Raw genomic sequence first — 17,606 nt, 5'->3', positions numbered from 1 at the left:
AAAAATTTCATAAAGACTTGGGATTTATGGAAAGGGATTCCTCCTGAAAGTCAAGGCAGGACAATGCTAAGAAAGGCCTTCAGTTTCCTTAGGCTGCCTTATTCATACGAAGAAACTTCAGGAGGCATACACCTACCTGGAGCAGAGGCAGGTTTTCCTCCCTGATAAGGCCAAGGAAGGCATAGTGCCCTCTGTTCTGAAAAAATTCAAGGTCCCTTCAAAGGCCTAAGCCAACTCGGACTTTTAACTCTAGTTGTAAGAGCATGGGAAGCTGAAGTAGCAGCTCTGGGTGAAAAAAGAAACTAAAAGCCTAATGGGTTTTTTTGGCTTCTGGGTAAAAGAACTGAGTTTATATTTATTGGGTATTATCCTGTAGAATTAGGCAGGGTCTTTAATCTCAAAGCTGGTCATCTAGTCAGAGATAGAGAAGAACAGCTTTCCTGAGGAAAATAAATATGTCCGTAAGTTCCACTATAACCAAAGGCTGTCTAGTACAACCCATAACCTTCAGACTTTCATGCAACATGGGTCAGAACAACCAGCTAGTGAATCATTTTTATGTCACTAAACAGCACGTCCTTGCTCCACCTTCCAGGACCATCACGACTCATACCTCATAAAATGGCCAAGGCAGCTTTAAGACCCCCATTTCTCCTAACAAGGAGGCACCCTTCTGGAATGCTTCTGCCAGGCAGGAACAGGGAACAGTCACACACTCAAAGGCATCTTAGGCCTCTTACCTGTAATTTTGCCATTGGCTTCAGAGGGAGGCTGCCAATTTACAATTATGGTCCTAGGTTTTCCCTCTTTACTCACAACTGTCACATCCTTGGGTGGAGAAGCAGGAGCTACAAAATAATAATACTTTCAGTAATTCCCATCCATTTCAATTTAATTCACCCTTTCCTCAACCCTTTCCATTTAGAAGGCACAATGAAGGGCAGAGGCAAAAAAGATAAAGCCTCCTGGCTTCAAAGAGTTCATTGTCTATCTATAAATAGCTCCAATGAAAAGAAGGATATGCAAAGTACCAAAGAGGAAATATCACACCATAAGGATACAGTATAGGCATCCAGATGGGGAGGTCAGGGATATGCAGGCTAGTTAGGGAAATCAAAAGACATTTGTAGTCCCTGCTTGATAGATCAGGAGACTGAAAATGAGAAATGTTATATAATGTGCCCAAGATGACATTTTCCCCCCAATTTGGATTGTTTTGTTAGAATAGTTTTAAGTATAAAGTAACTTTCTCTCTACCTACAGTTGGCTCTCTAAACCAAATACAGTGTTTGAAAACCACCATTCCCCCAAAGAATAAATGATTTACAAATTGATGGGTTTTTTTTTTTTAAGTTAAATTTACGCTGAAAAGATACGAAGGTTATTGCTCTGAAATGTAAAGCTGTTTATGGAACAGAAAAACCAATAAAATAAAAATGACAGTGCATCTGTATTTCCATGTTATGGCTGAAAACTTTTAATGTACTAGTTGGAAAATGAGCAAAGTAAGTATATCCTTAAACTTACTCTTCTTTTCCTAAAATACTGGAATTCTCCTAGTATAAAACGGAAGGGAGCCCAGTGAAATGCAAACTCCTGATGGAGTATCATTTATTACCTAATGGGCTGGAATGAAAGCACAAAGATACTCTTAAAACTGGCAAAGAAAGCAAACTCAAGGTCTATTTAAGCTTTTGTGCATTATATTTCTTTCTCTCCAAATCTATCCCCTTTTCTCTGCAGGAAATTCAACCAACTGTGAAGATAAAAAGACATTAGGGCCAAACCCAGTCTACAGAGACTTTATAGCTCTAGTTTTTTCATTATTCATTTAAAAGACAGAAAGAAATAGGAGGGTGGAATAGACAGAGCCTCCCAACGGTTACACACCTCCCCATGCTAGGCAAGTACAAGGGGCAGAAGGGTAGGTCTACAAGTGAGCAAAAAGCAAGCAAAATCTTAAAATTGGATGGCTTGCTTTCCCCTTGATTTACTTAGCTGTCTTTTTTCTTTCATGTTTACTTACAGAGAAAAACCCTAAGAATACTCCAGTGGGAGATTTTATAAGACACTAACCAGTTTGCAAGAAAGCTCCTAGGGAAGGCTTGGGAGGCTCTGGTAAAGTGCTGAGGCTTTAGCAAGCATAGCATTGGTGAAGGGCAGCCCACTTCATCTTTTCTATCTCAATTTCCCAGTAAGGCAAGGTTAATAACCGTAATTCCTTACGTCTACACAGTGCTTTACAATTTACCACGTACTTTATTTATAGGGTACTTTATTTTACCCTATAAAGTAGGAAAGGCAGAGATCACCCCTCTTTTATAGATGGAAGAAATAGATTCAGAGAGGCTGGATGACTTGCTTATGATCACAGTCAACAGATGGTTGACCTTGGAATTGAACTCAAGTGTCATGACTCCTAAAATCTAGTACACTTTGCATTATATTGTCCTATTTGCTAATGTTCTTGTACAACGATGAAAAAACTAATTAATCAGCTGAAAAAGCAAACACTGAACTCCAGCTGTAGCTGCTCACTGTGTTCTGTAAATATGTCAATTCATGCACTCAATTCTTTCCTTGGGTAGGAAAAACAGGTGATGAGATGTCTTATGACTTGAGATATGGCACGACATTAGCACGGACTTTCACTGGCTTTCACTTCTTGCAAAGAGAAGAAATGCCATGTGACAAAGTTCTGACAACACATACCTGATTCAAAAGTGGTCCCATGTGCTGTCATACTCCATGTGCTTGATCTTCGACCTTTCGTCACCATCACAGAGAATTCATAGAGTGTATTTGGTTTTAAACCAGTCACCAAATAACTCAAAGTCGTTGCATTAGCATTCTGGAAATATATGAATCAAGAGCTTCAGAGTCAGAAAATATCAAGAATTAGGTTTTCAACCAGAACAAATGTGCCAGTACCTTATACTTGGTGTTTGCTGGGATGTTGGTTTTCCATCGGACTGTGTAGTATCGGGAGTCTGTAATCTTCTGGTGTTTGGGCAGTGAGTTGTCTGCCCATGTGATCCTTATGGTGTCATGACTCAGAATGGAAGCCTGAACTCCCACGGGTGGCATCATGGGAGTAGGATCTGGCACTGGAGTGTATGGAGCATTAATAACAAATAAATCAACTTCAGAAGTGTCTGGGTAAAAAGTAATTAAAAAATGGAAGTGCCATTTTAACATAAACAAAAATAAAAGAAAAGGGAAATGCAGGGTAATATAATGGAATGAAAGGTGAGAAATGGAGAAAGAGAAAGAGAATCCGGAGTTAACAGATAACCACCATTCATTTAAAAGAATATTTCCACTTGTGTTCTTTCAGGAAAAAATTGCAGGAAAGCCTCTAGAGAAACAGTAATTAACTATTTTCTTCTCCTGTATTCTGTATGTATATTGAACAGGTATATAAAATTTGATAATCCAGTGATTATATTAATGTATTCAAACTTGAATTTTCTTTTTCCTAAAAAATTTCCTTTACATTACTTGAAAATTCTACCTCCTGTCCAAAAATCATTAAAAGATGAAAACTGCTTTTAATATCAAGGGTATTCTTTCTAAACAAATAACACAAAGCTCATGATCTGTTTTAATATTTCAGTGACTATGGATGAATTTTTGGGACATGGCTTATCAGTGGGTATCACTGGACATGTAGGGGTCCCTACTCTGGAACATGAGTCCTGAATATCAGCCAACAGCAACTTAGCCTGGCCTTGGTATTGGGCGCAGGGTCCAGTTCAGATCTGCTGATGTCCTGGGTCTAAAAGAAGTGCAGCAATATGGCTCACATGCAAATAAAGCAAAGGGAACTCAAGGGCATTACTCTTCATAGAGGAAAGGTAAGCTGACGCCACGCAGGAATATTTCCACACTTTCTCCAGTAGACTTAGAACAACCCTCTGATGAATCCCAATCAGCTATGGGAAATGCCATAGTTATTAAAGGTCTAAATGACACAGCCTTGATGAACTTTAGAAATCAGAGCACTTATTTGATAGAAAGGAAAGTCTATACTCATGTGCTGTCCTGCACCATATGCAACAGACACATTCTCTAAGCATCATTGTCAAAACAAAGGGCAGAATGAGCACAAAGGCACCATGAGCCCACGGCAATACAGCAGCATCCATCTGGGCTTTCCCAACTCTTGGCCAGTTTTCTAAGTATATACACACTGATCTATTTTAAGTGAAGGTTTTAAAGTGGGTTTCCCATATAGTTACGGTGACTAGTCCTTTCTGTAACCTAAATCTGAAATGGCGTGGGCCTTGTTTATGAATAATTGCCAAACTAAAGAAATAGTCTCTATTTGTGTATTTCCTACACAATGAAGACTAAAAATAACACAGGAACAGCATACATTATAATCAAGGGCTTTGTTCAAAGATCAGGACACATACCAATTAGTTACAGAAAATGCACCTTCAGGTGCAAACATCACCAAGACTTTTTTGAGAACTTTTTTCTTATTTGTAACAACTCTTGGAAAAGATAACTAGGTTACATGACTTATGAACATTTCCCCTTGTATATTTCTAGCCATGTTATATTTTTAAGTCACATAAAAGAAAATAATTCCGAATTTGTTTTTTCTATTATAGACTGATTTAAGAAAGTAGCAAACGGCTTAAATATTCTTTTTCATCTTACTTTTTTTCCTTTCTGAAATACCAAAGCTATTTTTAAGAGAACTTATAAACTGTAAGCACACAGGAGCAGAAGACAGGATATGTAGCACGGTGCTGGTGTTTTTAAGTAAAAGCATAAAAAAAGGGGACAGAGATTATCTTTTTAAAACGAATAATGCCAAATCCATACTATTAAGCAAAGTATCCAGAATACATAGCAGGCAATACAGATTCACAATTTTGAGAAACAAATAGAAAAGAGCATTTCTGAAAGTGATAAATTCTTTGGTTTTCAGTACCCTTTAGAAAATTTTGCAATTCTAATATATTCACTTCAATGAACTTTCTCATTCAAACCTAAATCATGTTTTACATAATCTACAGAAATTTTACATTATTCTTTTAAAGATATTTTAAATAGATTAAATTACAAAGAAAAATAATAAATATTTGGTCCCTTTTGTAATAAATGTACAGTTGATCAAATGGATAGTACATATGACTTCATACTTTCTATAGATAAAGCATATAAAAAGCACATAGAAAAATACCTTCCCAAATAACTCAGGTGACTAATAAAAAAAATGTTGGATTCATCAATCATATACATTTATTCTATCAGTAACCTATATATTTCCTCAGAGATATGGAGATCCTTTCATTTTTTTTTCTCATTTTAGTTATAACTCACATGACCAAAAGATGAAAATTCGTTTTTAATTCTCTCACGACTATGCTTTCTAGATCCCAACATATTAAAAACATGTGTTACACATTTACATAGATTTGTTTACATGACAGGACTGTTAACATTTTCTAAAAAGCAAAACAGGGATTCATAGAACTTTCCATGTTTAAAGCCCATTTATCTTCCTATTTGAAGCCTGTACCCTAAATTGCCATATTCTTTTCCTTTCACTGATACCTATGGGGCAGGCCTCATGCCAACATTCTACTTAAGCTGCTGGAAAAAATGCTGAAGACCAGAGATGGACAGGGTACCTTACCTGTGTGAGGTCTGGTCACAGCACTCTCATAGAGGGGGATACCTTCACCCACATTGTTAAATGCTTTCAGGGTAATCACATAGTGAGAGCTGGGATCTGAAGGAAAGAAACAAGTGGAAACACTTAAAAAAATTCTCACTACAGAATTAAAAAAATTCACGGGTGACGATGCATAATCTTAATTGCAAAAAAAGCCAGGAAAGATTTCTAAATTTTTTATGTGGGATTATTCTGGGGGTGGGGAGGTATGGAGATGGCAGCATACAGAGTATATAGAAAAACTGGCTGGGATAAACTTCCTGGAATTAGTCCCAGGAGTCAGGTTGACTGTTCCTGAATCCTCTCTTGGCTTCAGCTAATCAATGGTTTAGTGATGTTATTGTATAGTGAAGAGCTTGGATTAAAATGAATAAATAAGATTTTCATGTGCTGGAAGCCCATAGGTGGAGCTTGGAATTAAACAAACCCCTTTCCTTCTCAGGAGGACAGCAACTGGAACAGCCAAGCTAGACAAGTAGGAGATAAACTGTTAACTCAGTAACTGCTGAAGATCCTTAACTCTCTGGAGTGCCTCCAAATCCAGGAATGCCAACTTAATCTAGCCTTCATGCAGACTTCTTGGTTGGAAAAGACATGGCCCAGAATTTCAACCAGCTAGGAGGTGGTGCTGCAGGAAGTGTAAGACTGAAAGAAACACTTCTCCAGGTGATCATATAAAATGCTGCTAGTCAGACTTGGTGAAAAAGAGAGGTATTAAATAGTTGGAATAGTATTCATTCTCCTACTGGCTAAGGCAAATCAGGAAGAGTCTACTTTATCACATTCCTGATCCAGACAAGGTTTAGTATGGGTACTTCAAAAGTCTAGCTTCAGAAATGAAGACTTGGGCTCCACTGAAGTGTTGCAGGGGGAGAAGCTGACCCATAACACTCACTTCTGGCAAAGTTGGGTAGATTTCCAAAGTGGCCACACCTCAAGTGTCCTGCATTACTTTAAAAGCTGCTTGGTGGCCCATCCTCTAGATACCAGTGAGCAATATATAAAGGCACCTGGTCTTCCAATGTGAGAAAGAATTGACAACAAATGGAATCAATGAGACTTAGTACTTGACTGGCAGGAAAGGGTGCTGATATGGGCAACATGGTGGAAGGTGATGTCATTCACTGAGATTGGGGACAGAGGCAGAGCAACTACGATACACATTTTCCAGACTTGATTCTAGGTCCCCTTCTATTCCTACTCTTCACTCTCTCCCGATGTGCTTTCATTTATTTCCTTGGTTGGATTAGCATGTATGTGCCATCAAGTGCAAACTAGTCCTGACTTTTCTTCTGAGCACCAGACCTCTAAGTTCAACTGTCTATCTGGATTTCCACTTGGATGTCTCAAATCTCTCTCTCTCCCCTTTCCCTGCTCCTTCAGCTGCTCCAGTTTTCCCTAGAGTTCATAAATGGTATGACTATGCACCCTGCTGCTCCAGTCAGAAAGCTGGGAGTCATTAAGACCTCTCCCTCCTCCCCTACACAAATGATCAAGCCTTGCTGATTATACCTACTTGCCTCTCACCACTCTGCCTTGCTCACTGGGCTCCATCTTTACTGGCTATCTCTCAGTTCACTGAGCACTATGTGGTCTCTTACTACTGGGCTGCAACATGTGCAGCTGTCCCTTACGCTAGGGACACATGCCACCCTTCTTTACTTAGACAATGCCTATTCATCTGAAAGGGCTCTTCCCAGACTGGATTAGCCTCTCTAGTTACATAGCCTGTGGCACCTCATTTCTCCTCCTCAGCACTCTAAACAATTTCAATTATTTAGGAATTGTATCATTTCTAATAATAGGGATCATGTCTGTGTGATTCTTTGCTCTGTCTCTAGCACAGGGTCTTGGGTATTTGCTGATTGAAAGTTTGCAGGAGAAGATACTAATTTTTTTTTTTTTTTTGTGGTACGCAGGCCTCTCACTGTTGTGGCCTCTCCCGTTGCGGAGCACAGGCTCCGGACACGCAGGCTCAGCGGCCATGGCTCACGGGCCCAGCCGCTCCGCAGCATGTGGGATCCTCCCAGACCGGGGCACGAACCCGTGTCCCCTGCATCGGCAGGCGAACTCTCAACCACTGCGCCACCAGGGAAGCCCGATACTGATTTTAATTTTGATTAAATTATGATAGATTATGGGACATATCCCAGTGCAAATACCCATCAAGCAGATGTTTATATGGATCTGAAGCTCAGGAGAGAGCTCTTGTGTGAATAAATGAATTCCTAAAAGTATTTCTCAACTGCTGACTTTTGTTCAATATTATATGCATCTTAGCTCTATCTGTGATGATAAATATAGCAAGCTTATTTTACTTTACGCAAAATTAATTTTTTGCTACTTCTCAATGTACACTCTCTTAACTAATAAAATCTGTTTACTGTTTTCAGCACATGCAGTGCTCCTTCTCATCTCTTCTTTTCAACCACTCTGTTCTGACTCAGTCTTTCAAGTACAGGTCAAGCTTCTCCCCTGACTGCTCTACTGTGCCGTACCACCTTTTCCTTCTCTGAACATACTTGACTTCAACTCATCTCATTGTTTCCTGTGTTTTACATTTCTTCTCCGATTAGACTGAACGCACCTGAAATTCAAAGACCACGTACTGCTTGCACTGCAGAGGATTTTCATTTCAGTAGCTTCATAAAGGAAACAGTAGGAGTGGGTCACCACAGAGATATTTTTATCCTATCCTATTCTTCTGCTCTCCTACAATTGCCTTATAAGACTGTTCGTGTGGGGAACACTTCCTAGGTTAACTGCGCTGTTTCTTCTTGAAAGGAAAAAGAGAAAGGCTACTCTGTTTCTGAATAAAGCATTAGATTGCTGCTTATTTTCTACCAGAAAAGATGAAGGTAAGTAATTTGTTGGACACCTAAAATTGTCCTTAGGAAAGATATTTACAAAGAAATGATGTGAACAAAAAAGTTGGTCAGGGAAGATTCTGAATTAAAAGGCAAGTCTTTCAAAGAAAGATCTCAATAATGATATAATCCAATTTGGAAAAGTAATTATATCTACCCAAATCAATTCATTTTCTATTATAAAATATTAACTATATCTCAAAATTTTGGCTTTGTAATTCAACTTTGAGGCATAATTAGTACGAACTAAAATGTACCAATTTAAATGTATACTTTTAATTTTGATAAATATATACACCTGTGTAATCATGACCACAATCAAGATAGAGAATATTTCCAACACTCCAAATAATTCCCTTATGCCCCTTGCAGTAAATTTCCACCACCCCAATTTCCAGGCAACCACTCATCTTGCTGTGTCACTATAAATAAGTGCTGTCCCTTCTGTAATTTCATAAAAATATAACACAATATGTATTCTCTTGTGTTTGGCTTCTTTTGCTCAGCATAATGTTTGTGAGATTTGTTTTGTTGTGTGTATCCATAGCCTATTTCTTCAAATTGCTGAGTAGTATTCTACTGTATGGATATAGTATAATTTACCATTTACTTAGTTACCCCCTTTAGATTATTATAAATAAATATATCATGAACATCTGTGTAGAAGTCTATGTGTAGATATGTGTCTTTATTTCTCTTGGTTAACAATCTATGAGTGGGAATGTTGGGTTGTATGGTCAATGTTTTAAGAAACCTCCAAACTGTTTTCTAAAGTGGTTGTACCATCTGATATTCCCATCAGCAACCGTGAGTTCCAGTTCTATATCCTTGCTGATATCTGGTATTATCAGTCTATTAAATTTTAGCAATTCTAGAGGTTGTGTAGTGATATTCCATCGTGGCTTTATTTGCATTTCTCTGATGATTAATGAAGCTGAGAATCTTTTCATGTGCTTATTGTCCACTCATATATCATATTCTTTGGTGTACTGTCCATCCAAATCTTTTGCCTACTTTTTTATTGGATTGTTATCTTCTTATTGAGTTGTTAGAGGTGCTTTTTTTTGTTTGCTTGTTTGTTTTTACATCTTCTAGACTGAAATTCTTTGTCAGGTACTTGAATGATGAGTATTTTCTTCTAGTCTCTGGCTCAGAGACTTTTCATCTTATTGGTGTCTTTCCAAGGAGAAGTTTTAAATCTTGAGGAAGCCTGATTTATTAATTTTTTATTTTTAATTTGTGCTTTTTTGCATCCTAAGAGATCCTTGCTACCCCAAAGTCATGAAGATTTTTTTTCTGTTTTCTACTAGAAGTTTTATAGTTTTAACTGTTGTATTTAGATCTGTTTTTGTGTATGGTATGAGATAAGGGTCAATGAAGGTTCTTTTTTCTTTCTCATACAGATATCCAATTATTCCCACACCTTTTGTTGAAAAGACTATCCTCTTCCCACTGAATTATCTCAGTATTTTTGTCAAAAATCAATTGACCATATACGTATGGATCTATTTGTGGACTCTATCCTGTTTCACCTACCTTTTACATAAACACTATCAAAATGTCTCGGTTACTGTAGCTTTATAATAAGTCCTGAAATCATGTAGTGTGGGTCTTCTAAACTTTATTCTTCTTTTTCAAAAATGTTTGGCTATTCCAGCTCTTTTGATTTTTCATGTAAATTTTAGAATAAGTTTATCAACGTCTAGAAAAAAGTCTACTGGGATTTTACTTGGGATTGCATTGGAGAGGACTGTCATTGTAATATACTGTTTTCCAATCCATGAACATGGTATCTCCATTTATTTAAGTCTTCTTTAATTTCTCTCAGTCATCATTTTCCACTCTTCAGTGCACAAATCTTTATATATATATAAAGTTTATTCCTAAGTACTTCATATTTTTGATGCTATTAAGTGGTATTGCTATTTTTAAAAATTTTTACTGGAGTATAGTTATTTACAATGTTGTGTTAGTTTCAGGTGTACAGCAAAGTCAATCTGTTATACATACATATCCACTCTTTTTTTGATTCTTTTCCCATATAGGCCATTACAGAGTATTGAGTAGAGTCTCTTGTGCTGCACAGTAGGTCCTTATTAGTTATCTATTTTATATATAGTAGTGTGTACATGTCAATCCCACTCTACCAATTTATCTCTCCTCCCCCTTACCCCCTGGTAACCGTAAGTTTATTTTCTACATCTGTAACTCTATTTCTGTTTTGTAGATAAGTTCATTTGTACCCCTCTTTTTGGATTCCACATATAAGCAATATCATATGATATTTGTCTTTCTCTGACTTTACTATGACAATCTCTAAGCCCATCCATGTTGCTGCAAATGGCATTACTTTGTTCTTTTTTATGGTTAATATTCCATTGTATATATGTACCTCAACTTTTTTAACCATTCCTCTGTTGATGGTGGTATTGTTATTTTAATTCCAATTTCCAATTGCTTATTGTTAGTATGTGGAAATACAACTGTTTCTATATATTGACTTTGTATCTTGTGACCTTTTAAACCCAGTTATAGTTTTAGTAGCCTTTTTAATAGATTCCTCAGGATTTCTACCCCAGTAACAATGAGCATGTATAGTGCTCAGATACTGGTTTCTAAATATCATTTATAAAAAATCAGGAGCAACAGCTGATTCAAGGGCAAAGGCTAGGAAAATACCAGATAAGCCTGTAACATCGTACTGTGTCAAAAAGAAAGAAAGTGCTGAAAGAAAGATGGGAGATGTCAAACGGACAGAGAAACTAGTCATAAAGAGACTCCCATTGGCCGCTCTTTCACTATGAAGAGAAGGAAAGCTCTTTCTTATCAAAGCATGCTAATAAATGTAGAAGAAATAATGGAATTAGGAAATCACCACTTGGGAAACACCACAGTAATAACTGTTAACTAAAGATTCTAAAACTAGTGAGTAAAAGTTGGACAAGAAACAAGATATTTACAAAGATTCAAGGTACCTCCCCTACAAGGTACTTTTTAATTATGAAGGAAAAAAATAATAACTTTATAGTAGAGAATGTGGAAGATACCATTTTAACCAAGTGGTTAAAGTTAACATCACTAGCATTAGACTCTCATGTGCCTCCTGATATGATGTACTGACAAGAACACATGCATCTATGTCACTCCTTCCAAAAATGCATAAGCTGAATGTAATGAGGAAATATTACACAAGTCTAAACTGAGGAACATTCTATAAAATATAAATGGTCTATATGTATTTTTCAAAAATGTCATAGTCATGGAAGTCAAGAAAAAACAAGGAACTGTTACATATAAAAGAAAACTAATGAGAAACAATAAATACAACATGTGATCCTGCAACAGAAAACAATGTTTTTCTTTTGTTATAAAGGACATTAACGAGACAGCTAGTAAAATACGAAGTCTTTAGATAGTTTCACAGTTAATTTGCTCATTTTGATAACTGCACTGTGGTTATATTAGAAAATGCCCTTATTTTTAGGAAATGCAAATTAAAAGTAAATATGAGTGGATATAGAGGGGCATCATGTCTGCAACTTACTCTCAAACGGTTCTGCGAAAAAAAAAAACAGGTACATACAGCAGATAAAGCATATGTGGTAAAACGTTAACCTCTGGGGAATCTGGGTGAAGGATATATAAAAATTCTTTGTACTATTTTTGAAAGTTTTCTGTAAAAATAAAATTATTACACAATAAAAAGGTAGAAAGAAAGAAATCACGTGCGATTACTTCCTCTACTTAGCACACATACCCAGATTTTCGATGGTGTAATAGCGCTGTTTATAGTCCACTTTTATGGTCTGGGCATGAGGGCTGCCAATGCCATAACCAATGGCATAACCTCTGACCACAATGTTCTGATTCTCCGGAGGTGTCCAGCTTACTACGATGCTAGTGACAAGTGGGCGGACGTGAAGAGAACTAGGCACTTCAGGGACACGAGTTTCTGGGAAGGAAAACAGAAAAGCAGGATGATATCCAGAGCCGCTTTCCTTTAGAATATTTCATCATGCTTGGGAAATGGTGTTCAGCCTTCTGCCAAATTATTTGGGGCTTAGTTTTTTCCATTTTGCCCAAGAATTCAGAGAATCTGTATGTACAGTAAAGCACGGCCCATGGTTTTACTGCAGTCTAAGAAAACAAACTCAAACAGCCTGAAATACAAAACACTGCAGTATTAATTTGGAAGGGAAGAGAAAGAGATCCAAGAATGTCTTCCCAATGGAGAAAAACAAATAAATTGTCTTTCAATTGTTACCCATTCCTCTTGGTCCTACATCTGAGTCCCAAACTCTACCAGGTGGAATGAGAAAGGCACATCAACTAATTAGAAGCCTGCTGTCAACAGGTGATCAAGTATCATATTACAGCAATGATATCAATTATTTACTCCCCAAAGTAATATGGTAAGTCAGAAAATATGAAACTTTAGAACCACAAATTGATTTAAATGGTGGGAGACTAAGAGGCTTTAAAAGGTGGCAATTTACAGTACCTTTCACATACATTATTTCAAGGCATAAATTTCTACCACTATTTAAAAATTAGTAAACAAAGAATTAGAGTAAATACCCAGGCCTTTTGTCTTTTAAGTGCAGCACCTGTCTCTGATAAAGGTACATACACACACCCACATGGAGTTATTGAATAAACAGGTGAGAAAAAGGGAAAGGTTTCCAGGACTAAGGGAAGAGGGAAACTGTAACTGAAATAAAGGCACAATTTATGTGGTTCAGCCTTAAATTTTAGATCATTTATCTACTTGACGGCCTTGGTAAAAAACCAGACTTAAAGCACTTGTATATTTTTACTTGTGCTGGTTCTGCTTAAAGGGACGGTTCTCTCTTAAAAAAAAAAAAAAAAAAACATTCCAGGACACTTGCTGTATTACAGGAATGACAGCAGTATAAAACCACTAAAGTTCACAGATTTAAGCCACATAACACCCAAAATCTGTGCCTTTCCAGTTTGACTTATTTGATTTCAGTTAGTACCTAGCCTGTGCCAATCCTGCCGATTGCTGTTCTTACCATCTAAGTCACTTTCAAAAGTTTCAGCAGACAGCCAGTCAGTAGCAGGGCCTGTACCATTGATTGTTAGAGCAGCCACCCGGAAATTATATTCAGTCCCCCGATCAAGACCTGCAACCCAAACGACAGAAAAAAAAAAAGGGCTGAAACAAGAGGTTTGGAAAAACAAAAGATCAGCAATCTCTCATTAAAGCAAATATCTCATCCACCAACTTAATAAAAAGCTACTATCTTGATAACATTCCAGTTAAAGTTAATACAGAACAAGCAATACATAAATACAGCACAGAGGAGCTCCTACCTCTGAAGTAGAGGCTAAAGCCCACAAAATCCAAGAGGAAAACAAAATGAGTAAAGGTCCCAGGAGACTTCAGATCTTTTAAAAGAGCTTAAAGGCATCTTAGAGATCACTTAATGCAATCCCTTCATTTTGTTACTAAGGAGGCCAAGGCCAAAAAGAGGCCAAAGGAATGAAAGAGTTACAACAAAGGAACAAAGTCAGTTGGTCTCAAAAGACACCAAAGACCAGAAAATAATGCAGAGGTATAACACCTACCAGTTTACCTCTGTTCTCTGGGCCACCCCATAACCACAGTAGAAAAAAATTTAAACATCTAATATGGCCTAGAAATCTATTTCTCAACAGCCTATTGCCGATAAGTATATACTATAAGTAAAAGAGAAATAAAGCCTCTCTACTATGCAATGTTTCATATTTACTATCAGCTAACAAAGTACCTGATATACAAATGTACCAAAGGCAACAAAGATCTACATGTAAAAGTCTACCCTACAAAGTGGGGTAACAGTCAATAATATGGTCAGCTATTCATATATTCATGCTTCCATTTTTTTCTCTTTTTATTGTGTTAAAATACATATCACATAAAATTTATCATCTTAGTCATTTTTAAGTGTACAGTTCACATGCATACATTTTTAGAGCACTTAGATTCTAGATATTGTGATAGGTCTTATAAGGGTTATGAAAAATTATCCTACTTCCCCATATTCAAATAACAGCATCTTTGGCCAGCAACATAGTACAGAAACTCCAAAGAGAGAGCTACTGAGAGAGAAGTTGGCTAGGATGCAGGATGAGCCCTTGCTCAGTTAATCAATCCTGTCACGTGGTGTGAGAGGAGAGATGGGAGGTTCTGTCCTCTGCAGGCCCATCCTGATTCTGTTTGTCCACAAGAAAGCAAGAAGCAAGACAGGAGGAGAAGCAGAACGGCTGGGGCCAAGTCAGTTTACCTCTCTGTCTCCTCCCTGCACACACTGAACAGGATGTGCCAGAATGGGCTACACAAGCATCTGTAACTTTAACAGACAACAAACATGGTTCAATTGAGGACCTGGAAGAATTCAACCAATCAGATTATCATTCCCTCGCCTCTGGGGAGTTGGAATGTAAGAGAGGGAGAGAGCAAGTGAGAGAGAGAGTGCACATAAGTAGGTGCAAGTGAGAGAGACGCGTGAGTATAGAGGCTGAGCTCCTCTCCCTCAAGATAACCTAGAGAGCTCATCGACTAAAACCAAGGCACTCGATTCATATTATAAAGACACGGCAGAATGTGTTTAGTGCTGTAAGTGGTACAAAAAGAAGACACAACGATTACTTCTGGCTAAAACTTAAAATCCTATAATTTGTTGTTCAGTACAGGATCTTGGGAACCCATACTGTTCTCCAATACTTATCAGCTTCAAGTTAATGCTTCAGGAGAACAATGATCTCCACTTTTGCTCATCATTGTATACTCAGTGCCAGTACCTGCTAATAAAAGTTCAATAAAGTCTATTAAACAAATGAATGAATCTAAATATGATTTTAAAATGCAAGTATTTTCTTGATAAAGAAAAGGCTATTTTTATGATGAAAGTGGTACTCTGCTTATACATCAAATGTTCCACTGAGAAAACGAATAGTCTCCTCATGGGCAAGGACTGTATCTACTTTTATTTATTAGAAACAAGAAGAGTGCCTGGTATACCATAAATATCTACTATTAAACATACAAAATAAAAGCCTTATCTTTGGGAAATGTTATTTATCTGTGTCTGGAGTAAAATCAGACTGACTTTTAAGGACATCCGTGACCAATTTTGCTGTCAGGCTCCTTTGGTGAGACTTCTCAGCAACACCCCTACAGCCATATTTACCTGCTGCAGCTTAGAGCTGTGGGGTTATGAGAGGAAACTAGAAGACTGAAAGATACCCTTGAAGACAAACATTCACCTTCTCCTATTTTGAAAGAAGTCAATCTCATCCATGAGGTGAGGAGTACAGAGAAAAGCTTGCTGGTTTACTGGAGTACAGTTTTTCACTGTCACTGGCTCTCCAATTTTCAGAAACCTATACCTATTCAGATTATACGGATTAGGGTTCATTTTTATCAGGTGTGCCACTTGCTCTGTTTCACACAAAGGGAGAACTATACAAAAGAGCTATCCTTGACAGAATTTTCTAGAACTTTATCATGTCTGTAGAAGCAAGAAAGATTATTGCATGGCTGTGGCTATTCACAAATGTTGCTTCAGGCCACATATACCTGAGTGGTGTCAGCGTTATAGAAGTCATTTTGTAGGCCTCTGCTACCAACTAGACTGAGTGGATTCTTTGCTTATATAGCTTTGTTTTACCTTTCTTTCAGATTACAAAAGAGTTATGTGTGTGTGTGTGTGTGTGTGTGTGTGTGTGTGTGTGTGTGTCTGTGTGTGTGTGTGTATATTCAAAAAAGAAAACATGGAGAACACAGAAAAACACAAGTAAGGCAATGAAACTCAAATGCAATTTCACCAGAGATGGCAGAACCTGTAAGAGTGTTTTCCACTAATTTTTATCAAGTCAGAAGTAGACTGAACTCTTACAAATTGTCTTAAACCATTTTTGCTTTGTGTAAGTCAACGGCCCAGAGCAGTCATTAGACTAGCACAATTCAATGTTTGAGAGAGACACCATCTCCTAGCTTTCGCCTATGTGCAAAGCAGCTTACCTTCAATCAGCTGTGACAGCTGTGTCCCAGTCACCAAAGTCTCAGTGACATCGCTCTTTCGGGAGGCCTTTCGGTAGCGAACCCTGTAGCCAGTGATCTGCCCATTTTGTGTGGCTGGAGGAGGTGGCTGCCAGTGAATCACAATACTCTGGGAAAGACAAGGTTACAGGGAAAAGACCGAATATATCAAATCTTGGTCCTGTTTTATGTATTATTACTCTGAATTCAGTGTGTAAGAGAAGGAACCATAAAAGCAACAGTGTTCAGAGTTTTACTAAGTTATTTAATAATCACTCAAAAATAGTGTTTAATTTTAAAACCATCAAAGCTCAAATGGGGAGACTGTATTTGTGGGCAGTATACGCTGGGCACTTGATTTATTTTGCCAGAATGAAGACATAGGGCAAAAGTCTCAGGAAAGTTTTTGAAGGAAAACGTAAGGTCAGAGGCATGTGGATTAGGAAGTAAACTACTGTTAGGTGTAAGGTTCTCTTCTACTTCCACTGTAACAACAGTGAAATTAGACAATTTCTGTCTAAAACTTTTCAAAGAGGGGACTGTTAATCAACAGCTGGCTGTTTCTTAAAGGAAAAGGAGTCCCATAGTCCTTTTTGAAAGAACTGACTGTCTCAGTTGTCTATGCAGCCCAGTAGGGGTTCTGGGCATCTGAGAGGCACACATGGCCTTCAGTGCACAGTGAACTTGACCAGGAGGGACAGCTTCAGCAATGCAACCATCTGACAGACATCTGCCTTTGATTTACAGTGGGCTCACCTCACAGTACTAAACAGGCTATGGTATTATAAACAACTTACTTCTTTCTACCTGTCACCAAGGTTCCGGATGGCTAACATCTAGGATGTCATGATTTACATAATAATAGCAATGTACTTGAAGAAAGGCTAAAGTAATTTTTGCACAGCAGAAAGGCAGTAAAGTTGAACAGAATCAACCAGAGTTGGCTTCTAAGCCCAGCTTTAAACTGGCAAGTGTAATATCTATGTTACTTTATTTCTTT

The 17,606-nt window shown here is 37.7% G+C and overlaps 1 protein-coding gene across 11 annotated transcripts in view; it reads right to left on the bottom strand.

The window, feature by feature from the left end:
* Window positions 1-17,606, bottom strand: part of NEO1 (neogenin 1) — a 240,530-nt gene that overhangs the window by 28,930 nt on the left and 193,994 nt on the right. For 8 of the 11 annotated variants that reach the window (XM_033851952.2, XM_033851957.2, XM_033851955.2 and 5 more), the window contains 8 exons: window positions 16,589-16,736; window positions 14,850-14,915; window positions 13,596-13,706; window positions 12,317-12,511; window positions 5,654-5,749; window positions 2,932-3,107; window positions 2,713-2,851; window positions 741-848 (listed from right to left, as the gene is read on the bottom strand). In XM_033851952.2, coding sequence (XP_033707843.1) covers window positions 741-848; window positions 2,713-2,851; window positions 2,932-3,107; window positions 5,654-5,749; window positions 12,317-12,511; window positions 13,596-13,706; window positions 14,850-14,915; window positions 16,589-16,736 — 1,039 coding nt within the window. The remainder of the gene's footprint in view (window positions 1-740; window positions 849-2,712; window positions 2,852-2,931; window positions 3,108-5,653; window positions 5,750-12,316; window positions 12,512-13,595; window positions 13,707-14,849; window positions 14,916-16,588; window positions 16,737-17,606) is intronic. The other 3 variants (XM_019949390.3, XM_033851958.2, XM_019949406.3) reach the window with 1 other exon arrangement.

The sequence above is a fragment of the Tursiops truncatus genome, chromosome 2 (assembly GCF_011762595.2).
Source record: "Tursiops truncatus isolate mTurTru1 chromosome 2, mTurTru1.mat.Y, whole genome shotgun sequence".
Lineage (NCBI taxonomy): Eukaryota > Metazoa > Chordata > Mammalia > Artiodactyla > Delphinidae > Tursiops > Tursiops truncatus.
Note: the sequence above shows the minus strand (reverse complement) of the source record. Positions and strands in the feature narration are given on the sequence as shown.